The sequence below is a fragment of the Tupaia chinensis genome, unplaced genomic scaffold (assembly GCF_000334495.1).
Source record: "Tupaia chinensis unplaced genomic scaffold, TupChi_1.0 Scaffold142100_1, whole genome shotgun sequence".
NCBI classification, from domain to species: Eukaryota; Metazoa; Chordata; class Mammalia; order Scandentia; family Tupaiidae; genus Tupaia; species Tupaia belangeri.
Window position 1 is genome coordinate 1298837 of NW_006201951.1, and position 12645 is coordinate 1311481.

At 62.2% G+C, this 12645-nt stretch overlaps 1 protein-coding gene across 1 annotated transcript in view; it reads right to left on the reverse strand.

Moving 5' to 3' along the window:
• CAMSAP1 (calmodulin regulated spectrin associated protein 1) overlaps positions 1-12645 on the reverse strand; it is a gene marked incomplete at its 5' end in the record, with an annotated part of 37714 nt that overhangs the window by 21907 nt on the left and 3162 nt on the right. The window contains 3 exon segments of the mRNA XM_027766289.1: positions 205-346; positions 2828-2860; positions 3690-3770. Coding sequence (XP_027622090.1) covers positions 205-346; positions 2828-2860; positions 3690-3770 — 256 coding nt within the window.

Consider the following 12645-nt stretch of genomic DNA (forward strand, 5'->3'; position numbering starts at 1 on the left):
TGTCGCCCGCTCTCGCGAGGGCACGCCCCCCACAGTGAAAAATCCCTCAAAAAAAAAAAAAAAAACGCTATTAATACTTGTTCCGAGGCGCGGGTGACGTCACCGACGCTCTGAAGTGGTCCCTTCCTCTGTGAAAGGCGGCCCGGCCTGGCCCATCACCCACCTTCTCCGACACCGAGGGCCCGGCCCGCGGCCCGCACTCACCGTCCAGCTTCACCTGCTCGGGGCAGTAGTAGTGGATGACTGCCAGGAGCGCGGCCCCGTCACTGCCGTCCCGCATCAGGTCCTCCAGCACCGGGAAGCGGAGCGGCTGCCTCGGGCACAGGTGCTCTCGGCGATAGCGGGCCTGCAGGGAACAGGGCGACGTCTGTGTGCGCCTCTCTGCACCCGTGCCCACTGCGCACAGGCGCGCTCACCTCAGGGTGGCACTTGCCTGCCGGCCGCATGGAAGTCACAACCACCCAGAAAAGCCCAGGACGCTGGGGCGACATGCCTCGCCTGGAACATGTATGTCAGGACCCAGGGGGTTGGGCTGGCCACGCTGGGACAGCGAGCAGCTGGCAGTGTAAGTCCACGCCAACATGGAGGTGCAGCGGCCACGGCGGCACACGGGAAAGGGGGCAGGGTTGGGATGCGTGCCCTGCGGGGCCAACACACGAGACGGTGAGAAACAAGTTAAACCGTGACAGCCGGTGCCGAGCAGACCTGAGTCGCTGTGACTCTTCTAGGTACTGTCAGTGTTAACCTCAGCAGCGAGAAAAACGCAGACCGTGCTGGCGTGGACTGAGAACCGCAGGACTTCTCGTGACGCAGCAACCAGTCCCTCCAGTCACTGCGGAGCACGGGAACTGGGCGCACCAGGCGCTCCACAGAGCGTGGTCCCGGGAGCCGGCGCGGCTCTGCAGGTGGGGAGCCGAGCACAGGCGTCCTGAGCCCGCAGATGGCATCTGCTCCCGCAGCCGGGTGGGCGTATAAGCGCAGACCAGGGTGGCCAGAGGCGGGAAGCAGAGTCCCTGCCCTGGCCCACGGGACCCGTGTGCCCTCCGCACTCGCCCGCAGCACAGCTTGGGAACACGGCACTCCCCACCCACGATCCCCCGGAGGACGATGCACACGACAAGCTGGGGGACTGCGGTCTGGCGAGGGAGCTCCGGGTCTCTGAGGCCCGGGCGAGTGCTGCTCTCTAGGACGCCGCCTCGCACACCCCAGACCCGAGCTGTTCACGGTCAGCCAACACCTGGACGGAGTGTCTCCGCGGCCGCACAGTGAGCCTCGCTTGGGCTGGTAAGGTCTGCTCCAACACAGTTTAACTTGTTTCTCCAGGCCCACAGCACACACGACACATGGCCCACCTCACGACAAGCACACGTGCAAAGCCCACGGGCTCCAGCATGCAGTGCCCACCCATGCGCCAGGCCAGGTTCCACACAGATGCAGACACATGGGTGCGTGACCACAGCCATGCAGGAGAGCGGGTGGTTTCTCAAATCCAGACGGATGGGGTGGGTGTGAAGTCAGGGGCCCTCTGAACTGTGGAGACCAGGGCTGGTGCTACGGCCTTGGGGAGGCGCTTTCTGAAACCGCCGGGAGGCCGGTGAGACCTCTCACCTGCCACTCGACCAGGCCTGCCCAGACCTGTACACCGAACACCGCAGCAGGAGGCTGTCGACTGCCCCATAGAAGAGCCTGAGGGACAGCCCCTGGCCAGTCCTCTGCCCTGACCCTTACTGGGTGGGACAGGGACTCTAGTGCCCTAAGTCTGCGAGTGCTCCCCACTTAGCTCTTCGGCCCCCAGGGCGGGGAAGACACAGCTACGCTGGTGCCCTGTGGTGTGGCAGCCAAGCGCTGCAGGGGAAGCCCCGCACGGCCAGCCAGGGCTCGACTCCCAGCCCCGGCAGCTAGAAAACCACCGGGCGTGCCCAGACCCTGACAGATGGAGAAAGGAGGAAGAGGGACTGTGGTGGGACCAGGCCTCATTAGAGGCCGATCTCCCCTCTTCCCGCCCCACCTCCTGCGAACGCACATGCCCTGTGGCACTCGAAGACGTGAATATCCACGAGGATGCTCTCTTCTTTCCTGGTCAGGAAAGAAGATCCCTCAGGATGAGGTAGGTACATTACTGCTCACAGGGCCACCGACCAGCTCTGTCCACGCCACTTCCTTTACGACAGGACTCAAGGGACCACGTGGCCCGGGTAAGACCGACGGCACCGCAGTCACAGGAGGGCACAAAGTCTCGGCCCGCGGCTGGGTTCCCAAGGATGTGCTCCAGGCGTTTCCAGGGACCAGGTCCCACGGGCAGTGAGAGCAGTGGACCACCTCGCTGCCTGTTGGGCGTCCCCCCACTCTGCCTTTAGATGGCCTCACAGTGCCACGAGGAGCGGCGTCACAGGTGTGCACCACGCCTGGCTTAGCTCCTGCAGCGCTGTGGGTCAGCCCTTGCCTGGGGACAGGGACCAGGACAGCGGAGTGGCTGCAACCCCCAGAAGGCCAGAGGAGGACACCCGCAAGACAGCCCTTCTCTGCACCCCCCAGCAGCTCACCCTGGAGGGCTGCACAGCCAGGTGCGCTGGCCCCAGCCACTACGGCTCCGTGGGCAGCAGCGCCACTGGAAGACGGGAGAGGGGGGAGGGCCTGGGACACGTGGCTGTGCAGGTCCTCAGAGGAGGAGCTGAGGGACTGGGCTGCACGGGGGTGTCCCCAACTGCCCGCCCGCAGGGCCCATGGGCCCGCTCTGAAATGGCAGGTCCCGGACAGACAGGCACACAGACAGCAGCAGTGATGGCGACAGGATGGCAGTGGCAGGGTGGTGGCCGGGCACACTTACGGGCACTAACTTCCAGTACCACTTGGAGGGGGACTGCTCAGGAGGCGAGAGAAGGAAGGCGGAGGAGTCAGCAGGTTGGCGCCCGCCCGGTCCCCACCCTGCACAGCAAGTTGGCCTCTGTAGTGGGCCGAGCTGCCGGGATGCCGCACCAGCCCACCCCGCTGGGGGACCACATCGCCACCCCACAGTAGCGAGGGTGCTCGGCACGGCGGGCAGGGGCAATGCTCAGCCTGCGCCCACGTGTTTAGATGCCAACGGGGCGGGGGGGGGCACAGTGCTGCTTCGGAGCCAGCCAAGGAGGCACAGGTGGGCGGCCAGCTAACGGAAGCATGGCCAGAGAGGAGGGGGCAGGGACCCAGGGAGGAAGGCACACAGAGGGCCGGGGCAGGGCGAGCGCGCCACAGCCGGGCGGTGTCACATGTGCTTGGCCAAGAGACTCATGTTAGGGGAAGAAACGGACGAGGGACCAGCACAGGTGACACGCCACCTCAGCACCCCGTCAGGCAGGCATCAGCCGCCCAGCCAGGTCCGGGTACGTGGCCTCGTGGGTGAAGCCAGGGCCCTCAGGTGCCATCAGCAGCAGGCCCCCTCCTCTCCACTAACTGGCAGAAGCCCAGCTCCCCTCACTCCTGCACTCACTCCCCCAACAGGCCCTCACCCTCCCACTCCCCAGAAGACAGCCTAGCTAGGGAAGGACAGGGACAGGCTGCCGCGGTCACTTTGCAGTCACTTCTCGGGCGACACCTAGGGTCAGCTGGCCAGGAGGTCGGTCCCAAGAGCTGCTGCTCCTGCGGCGATGACAATGCAGAAGGCAGGGAACTGGCCGGCCCGGCGCCCCAGCGACAGAGGCCCTTACCCTTACCTTCTGGTGAGCCGGGGCTTCCAGCGGCTGCTGCTTCAGCTTCACCTCCTTCTCGGTTATCTCCCTCAATTTAAGATTTACCTGAAGCAGGACAAGAGGCATTGAAAGGGCCATCGCTTTCCCTCTCTGGGGTCTGTATCTCCACCACATCACCCAGAGACCTTCACCCACATTCACACCGACTCCCGAAGTGGTGTCACCTGGGTCACTTAGGAGGAAAGAAACTCATGGATGCGTGACATGTGACACAATGGGTGAAGTTGCTCAGGCCTCTGGGTGCCGCCTCGCCCTCACCCACCACACTCCCCACCACCCTGGGCGAGGGCCACATCCACAGCGCACTCCCGACCACGGGGGAGGGCCACATCCACAGCAAAAAAAACGAGGGCCGCGTCCACAGAGCACTCCCCACCACGGGCGAGGGCCGCGTCCACAGCGCACTCTCCACTGCCCTGGGCGAGGGCCGCGTCCACAGGAGGGGGAAGTAAGGGAAGACAAGAAGGCTGGTGGAAGGTTGGTGCTGATTTTTAAATTTTTTATTTTATTTTATCTTTTGAGATTTTTGCTATAGGGCACGTGCGCGAGACAGAAAAAGACAAAGAAACAGAAAACAAGAAATCACCCCCAGGGGGATGGCCACGTTGCAATCCCTTCTCCATTCTCCTCTTAGGCACGCATGCACACGTACCCAGCGTGAGTTTTAAACCCCTGAACCATGGTCAACTACGTGGGAGTCCAGCAACATAACCATTACGCTATCTGCTGGTCCAAGTGCCAAATCAAAATAAATTTTTTTGGAAGTTTTTTTTTTTTTTTTTTTGCTATAGGGTGCATGTGCTTGCCAGGAAGACAGAGACAGAAAGCAAGAAATCAAACCCCGAGGGGATGGCCATGCCGCAATCCCTTCTCCATTCAGCTCTCAGGATCTTAGACACACACACGCACATACATCCGGTGTGAGTTCAAGCCACTGGGTCCAAGACTAAAACCGTGGTCGACTACATGAGAGTCCTGCGACACAGCCATTATGTCAACTGCTGGTCCTGCCAAATTTTTAAAAACGAAGTTGGGGTAAGCTGGGGCTGGGGCCAGCCTTGCCCTTGAAGCAACCCCCACCCCCCGGCAGAACCAACTGGAACCACATCTCCCACTGCAGGGGAAGCTGCCACCCTTGCCTCCCTGTCTAGACACAGCACCTGAGAAAGGCAAGCCAGGCTGAGGCTGGTTCGGGCAGCCCGAGCTGACCCTGCGGCCACAGGGCCCTGCCAACCTGCCAGAAGCAGCTTCGGTCTGACCGGGGGCGACGAGGGCCTGGCAGCTCAGTGTGGTCTGGGCACCCGGGTCCTGACACGAACCCAACGCCATCCGTGAACATGCCCAGGTGCTCTGCCCACCCCCAGGTGGCCAGACGCCCGCGGCAGCCCAACCAGACCTGGTGCCCGGGGCCCCACCATGCAGCACCCATGGTAAGAAAGGAAACGTCCTCCCCCGGGCCCTGGGGGTGAGCAGGGGGGCACGTGGAGCCTTACGCGGGCCCCGGGCTGTGCTCCCGGTGCCCAGGCTGCAGAGCATGGAGCCAGCCCGCAGAAAGGCTGCCCAACACTCAGGAGGGTGACGGCGGCACACCGCAGTGGCCAAGCTTGAATTCCGGGCAGAAGGGAACGCCGGGAACCTTCGCCACCCAAAGCTGGCCAGCTCCCCGCTGTGCTGCTCCTGTACCCACCGCCAGACCTGGTCACATCCAAGGCCTCATTCGACAGGTTCTCCCCGAACTGCAGGGGCACAGATCCGGAGGAACGCAAGCATAGCCCTGGGATTCACCGGTTCTACTCAGACAGGTCCTACCAGGTCGGGTCCTCCTGCCTCAGCCTCCTGGGCAGTTGGGGCCCCAGGCACGTGGCCATGCCCGGGCACTCGGGGTGGGCTGGGAACCAAGCACATGGCTGCTAAGCAGCACCCGCCAGTGTGACCACAGGACCACATGGATTCAGGGACAGCACAAAACAGGGCTCAGGTACCCCAGACACCGCTCTCCTCTCACAGTGACGGCCAAGGGCCCAGGAGGCAGAAAGTGGGGCGGTCCCAGGGGGTACAAAAGTCAAACCACCCGGTTTAAACCTCCTCTTACAGAACCCCAACCCAGCGACGGAGCCACATTCTTTTCTGGATCACACAAATGCTCGGCCATGGAGACACCCTGGACGGAGGTCCCCTGGACGGAGGCCCCCTGGTAGGCCAGCAGAGACGTCCCAGGAAATGCACGTTCTCTGATGAGACCTGGAAGTGAGAAACAAAGCACAGGACCAGCAGTTGGTGTAATGGCTACGTGGCTGGACTCCCATGTAATTGACCGCAGTTCCAGTCCCAGACCCGGTGGCTTAAACTCACGCCGGGTGCGTGTGCGTGCATGCCCAAGATCCCGAGAGGAAAATAGAGAAGGGATTGTGGCGTGACCATCCCCCCGGGGGGTGATTTCTCACTTTCTGTCCCTCTGTCTCTCTCTGTCTGTCTGGTGAACGCACGCGCCCTATAACAAAGACCTCTCCAAAAATAAAAAAGAAACAAACAAACAGCACAGTCTAAGGGAGCCCGACACCTTACCCACCACACCGCCTGCACCCGGTCGGTATTCACCCCAAACAGCACAGTCTAAGGGAGCCCGACACCTTACCCACCCCGCCCTTACCCCCCACGCCGCCTGCCCCCGGCCGGTATTCACCCCAAACAGCACAGTCTGTGGGAGCCCGACACCTTACCCACCACGCCACCTGTCTCCCCGGCCTGTATTCTCCCCAAACAGCACAGTCTGTGGGAGGCCGACACCTTACCCACCACGCCGCCTGCCCCCGGCCGGTATTCACCCCAAACAGCACAGTCTAAGGGAGCCCGACCCCTTACCCACCACGCCACCTGCCTCCCCGGGCCGGTATTCACCCCAAATAGCACAGTCTAAGGGAGCCCGACACCTTACCCACCATGCCGCCTGCCCCCGGCCGGTATTCACCCCAAATAGCACAGTCTGTGGGAGCCCGACTGGCCCACCTGTCAGGAGCACGGACTCCAAAGCCATCAGGCCATGGCCGGTCGGACCCCACCTGCGGCACCACTGTGCCAGCGCACCTCTGGGCCTGGCACCGAGACCACAGAGTGGAGGGACCGCCATCACGGCTCCTGGCACCCGCCCTGGGACGGAGGCTGGCTCGACGTGCAGAAGCCGAGTGCTGTACCCCCTTGACAAGCAGGCTAGAGGGGGGCCATGCAACCCCCGTGGACGAGGCACCCTGAGCAGGGCGGGCCTGCGGCGTGGGGTGAAGGTGCTGACCCGTACGGCCCGCTGTGCGGTTCAAGGCCAGACTCCGCGGCCTGTGTGTGCCCAGAGCCCTGAGAGAGCAGAGGAGAGCGGCTGTGGTGCACCAAACCCCGGGGTGCTTCCTCACTCTCTGGCCAGCACACGGCCCTACAGCAAAAGGTTACAGAAGAAAAGTATCCCCTCTTCAGGGCACCAGGGCGTCTCGGAGAAGGATGCAGGTCCCTGTGGCTCCTAAGCAGCGCTGAGTGCCCCCTGGGAGTACAGAAGACACCTGCCTGCCCGGAGCCTCCGACCAGGGCAGTGAGGAGGGAGGCCCTAGCTTAGAAAAGAGTGAGAAAGAAGCACACCTGTCTTCACTGACAGTTGGCATGCTCTTGAACGGAGAAAAAAATCTTTAAAGAATTATTTACTTATTTGTTATTATTTTTTAATCTGACCAAAGAAACAAAGAGAGAAAGGGAAAGTGAGAAAGCAAGCCGCCAGGTCTGGGACTCAAACCGCCGTCAGTCATGTGTGAGTCTAGAGCCTTAACTGCCATCTACAGGCCCCAACAAAGAAAATCTTAAGAAATATTTTTTGAATGCCACTAACACTAATAAATCATCCCAGCAAGGTCAGGGACAGGTGGCCCTACACAGCACACCTGCAAGAGCTGGTGAGCGGTGTCTACACAGCAGAGACACAGCCTTCCACGGACTGGGAGGCCCCACAACGTGAACGCAGCCGTCTCTCCAACTGACCCACCCCAACGCACTCCCAGTGGAGACCTGGGGACTACGTCTGTAGAAACCGACAAGCTGACTGGAAAACTCCTGCAGACGTGCACAGGGCCTGGAACAGCTAAAACAAGGCTTTTTTACTAAAAAGGACAGTGGGAGGGCCCTCGCTGCCCACGCTCAGCGGCACTGTACACCGGCCAAGACCTCCCGGAGTGGCACCGACCTACACAGGTCGGTGGGACAGGATCGAGTCTGGAAACGGGTTACCACAGAGGGCGCCTCGGATTTCCACCACAGCTGCAATGGAAGTCAATGAGCAATTGAACCTCCCCCACAGACGGCTCGGCGTCACCCTCCGCAGGGAGACGAGCGGGCCTGGGCTGTCCCTGGAGGCATTCACGAAAGCCAGTTCCAGCCAAACGTCTAGAAGACAGAAAACGCCCTCCACGTGGGAGCAGATGGCTCAGGCAGGGCACAGAGGGCAGCCGACACCGAGAAAACGGGGCGGGGCAGACCCGGAGAAGCACTGGCGGCACCTGTGTCCGCACGTGTGTGAGACACGGTGCTCGGTCCCCAACACGTGCACAGGTTACCTCCTGCAGTGTGACTGGACGCGCAGCCACGTTAAAAACTAGCCGGAATATCTGAACGAGGAACTGACAGGACACAGACACCTTTACCCAAGGGAAAGGCAGACTAAAACCGCACAGCCAGCCGCGGGCAGCTGGGTCCCCGCCTCGTTGGCAAGGACTGAGGGGGAATGTCACGTTGCAGAAGATTCTGGCACTTTCTGCTCAACACTCAAATATGCCAGTAACTGACTTCATCCCGCAGCAGCCCTGAGCACTGTTCACAGAACTGCAAATGCGCCTGGTCCCACAGGCGGGCACAGCTTCATCAAGGACAGGCAGCGACGGGAAACACCGGTCTCCGCCAACGGGGATGACAGGCGAGCCGCACGGGGACAGGGATGGGACGGCGCAGAACCAGCCACTGGCACAGGCCACTGTCACGGGCCCGTCTCAGAAACCCTGCTTGGTGGGAGAAGCCAGCCCGTAAAAAAAAAGGGGAGCGGACGCGTGGTCCCATGGGCCAAGGGAAGGGCCGGCTGCACACGAGCAGTGATGGAAAGGCTGCCAGGGCAGGGGAAGGCCATGCGGTCCGGCGCGAGAGCCCGGGACACCCAGGCGTGCCGGCCACGCTTCAGCAGATAAAAGCGACTCGCTGGGCATCAACAGAGGTGGCCCTGGCCAGGCTGGAGGACAGCGGGGGTCCGAAGTGACACCCAGGCACACACAGAACAGCGCCTTCTCTGTGCAGTCCTGGAAGGACGACGGCTGGGTGGCCGAGGTCCCTGGCTGTGATCACAGGGTGGGTACAATGGCAGCGCCGGCCCTTCCTGGGACTCAGGAGCCTGGGGACAAGGCCAAGGCCAGGCCAGGAAGCAGGCGGGCCAGAGCGGCACGGTGGGGAGGTGAGCACAGGACACAGGCCATCTGGGCCACAGCAGAGTCGAGTGACACGGCTAAGGAAGAACTTGAGGGGCCAGCAGGTGACATGGTGGTTAGAGTGCTGGACCCCCACATGGCCAACAGCAAGTGCAGCTCCCAACCAAGTGGCTTGAAACCCACAGCAGGCACAGGGGCATGTGTGCCCCAAATCCCAAGGATAGAGGAGGGGAGACTGCAGTGTGGCCATCTCTCTGGGGGAGTGGTTCTCTCACTTTCCCACTGAGTCCCAGGAAAGGCTGGCGCTGCCGTTGTACCCACCCTGCGATCACAGGGTGGGAGAGTGAGAGAACCGCTCCCCTCTGGCGAGCGTGCACGCCCTACAGCAAAAATCTCTCCAAAAAAAAGAGAGACAGACAGACACTCGGGACAGCTGCAGCCAAGTCTGACTGAGGCCCCGCCTCTGGGGAGCTGTCACGGCAAGGTGTCGAGCCAGGACGGCATGACCCACGTGGTATGACAAGGGCCGATGTGTGCACAGCAGGAGCCCAGGAATACACACCTGTGCCCAGGCCTTCCATGGGGCTCAGACCCAGCTGACACTGCACGATGCTGGAGGAGCCCGTCTGGCAAGCCTGAGCCCACAGCGCCAACATGCAGGGCTGCTCAGAGGCCCTGGGAGTAACCGCGGGGCCTGGCGGGGGCCTGGCCTAGCTCAGAGCCAGTGTGAGTGGAGGACACACGCTGTCAAGGGCACAGTGGCCCTGGAAGGGTACAGCGGCCCGTCTGCCTTGACGGGGACTCGAGGACTCGGACTGGAGTCCTCCCTTGCCCTGTCTCCATTTGCTGCACGCAGAGTGTGTGGAGATCAGCCAGCCCGCACAGCCTGCGGCTCAGGGCCCCGCCAGAGCCCTGCGGTGTAGCCCGCCAGCCTGCCAACAGCTCCTACTTTGACCCCCCTCGGGATGTCCCGCACGAGGGAAGCAAAGACGCTATACACAGATGGAGATGACAAGGGTCAGCAGGGCGTGAACACCACACGCACACAGAAGTACGGAGCCGGGGACAGGTCGTACAGGCCGAGGCAGGCGCGACCTCCAGAGAGCAGAGTGAGCGTAAGGGAAGGTGAGCTGAGAGGAGGGGTGCGGTGGGCAGGAGAGGGCCAGCTGCCGTGGGGACAGTGTTCGGTAGGCAGGCCGGCCGGCCCAAGTGGGGCTCCAGAGGCCATGTGGGGATAGGAACGGACAGGGGGCTCCTCGCGAGCAGGAGTGGCTGCTTCCACGCGCAGCCATCATCAGGCTGGGTGGGCAAAGGCCCTACCCTGGGGTTCGCACCAGACATGCCCAGGCAGCTGCAGGCCGACGTGGAAAAGAGAAAGATGTCGAGACAAAGGTCCCTCGAGCTGAGGAGCTGCGATGCTGGTGGGGGTACCGCCCTGTTAGATTCAGTGACTTAAACGACAAGGACAGCTCTGCACAAGTTATTTCCTGGGCAAATGACAATGTCATGAGAGCCTTCAAAAGGAGAGAAGAGGAATGTGTGCTGCGAGGGAGGTATTCACACAGGGCCTGACATCTCATGGCTGTCCCCAAGCTGTCACTGCGACCGTGGGAGAAGGCTGAGCACAAGCAGTGTCGGGGAGACAGGTGCCCAGACAGGGCGGGAGCCAGGAGAACGGAGCGAGTGCTCCGAACGGGGGGACAGAGCCACAACGAGCTGCAAGCAAGCGATGCCTGGCGCGGGAGCGGGAGCAGGGGCGGGGCCGCGTCCATGGCGGCCCCCACTGGACCTCCGAGGAGGCAGTTCACACGTGGCCAATGGGTGCGGAGCCTCCTCCAGCAGGGGAGCAGCATCCCTGGGAAACACGGCGAGAGACACGTGCCCAACGAGCACTCCATTCCTGGGACTTCAACTGGATCTGTGAACGAAGTCACGTGAAAACAGCCCTGCTCCTTCCTAAACCCACTCCATGGGAGGAGCGGGCAAAAGACCCACGAGACACGCCGTGAGAGGGGGGGCAGGTGGCCTTACGGAGATGCTCTGACAGCCACCCTGGGCCACGGGTCTGGGCTCAAACCCTGAGACCTCCCTGAGAACCTGGGCATGTGACTCAGGGTCGGCCAAGGACAGGGCAATGCAGCAAGCAGACCCCACTGGGGTACTGTCTGTCTGTCTGTCTCTGTGTGTCCTTCTCAGCCATGGAAGAAATTAATACAACTTAAAAAAGAAAAAACTCAGCTTTATGGTCAGACTTAGCAAAAAGGTTAAGCAAAAGTCTTTAAAAATGAACATTTTTACCCCAGCCATCCCCTAGCAGGCGTGTGGTCCAGGGGATGGGGCGGTGACCGCCCACGGGACCAGGACGTAGACCATGGAGAAGACGCGGCCTCTGAGCACGGGCGAGGACTGTGCACGCGACGGAAGGCATGAGCTCCGAGGGTCTGAGTCAAGATGCCCACGAGGGAGAACCCCGGAGGGCGCTCTGACAGTGCTGGCCACACGGTGGCGCCGACCGGTGGCGGGGCGGTCAAGGTGTCAGATCCCACACTGTGGCCGACTGCAGAGTTCGAGTCCTGGACCTGGCAGCTTTGAAAAACAGGCTGGGAGCATGTGCGTGCCCAGAACCCTGAGAGGATGGGAAAGGGGCCGCGGCATGGCCATCCCCAGGGGCGACTCCTCACGTTCTCCACCCCAGCGCCTCTCTGGTGAGCAGCGAAAACCAGACGTGGAGGCAAGGCTTGAGTAGTTGGTGTCTTGTTTCTGCTCACCTGTGATGCCTTGGTTCTCTGCCACGCCTACACTCTCCCAACAAGGGAGACCAACCAGCCTGTCGGAGGCTAACGTCTTCCCCTGGGGCCCAGGAGGCTCCTGCTGACTCTGGAATGTCACCAGGGTCTCCACGTGTTGCCCAGGTCCCCGCATGTCACCCAGGGTCCCCCGTGTGTCGCCCAGGGTCCCCAGTGTGAGCAGGCACTGGTCCCCATGTGTCGCCCAGAGTTTCCCGTGTATTGCCCAGGTCCCCACATGTCACCCAGGGTCTCCCATGTGTCAACCAGGGTCCCTGTGTGAGCAGGCAGCGGTCCCCGTGTGTTGCCCAAGCCCCCGTGTGTCGCCCAGGGTCCCCATGTGTCGACCAGGGTCCCCGTGTGAGCAGGCAGTGGTCCCCGTGTGTCGCCCAGGGTCCCCATGTCGGCCAGGTCCCCGTGTCGCCCATGGTTCCCGTGTCGCCCAGGTCCCATGTGAGCAGGCAGTGGTCCTGAGGCCCGTGTTTACTGGTTGCTGCAGCCACACCCACCAGCAGTGTCACATGAGAGCCGGGGCGGAAGGCATCCTGGCGGGCAGCAAGGAGAGGGCAGTGGGCCAGAACCAGGTCCACACTCATGCCCACAGGCTCCACGTGGTACTGAAAAGCCCGCGGCTCGCTGCCAGTACCTCAGCTCGGATGCAAGTGAGGGGCTGCCCCCCGGCCACCGCGCGCA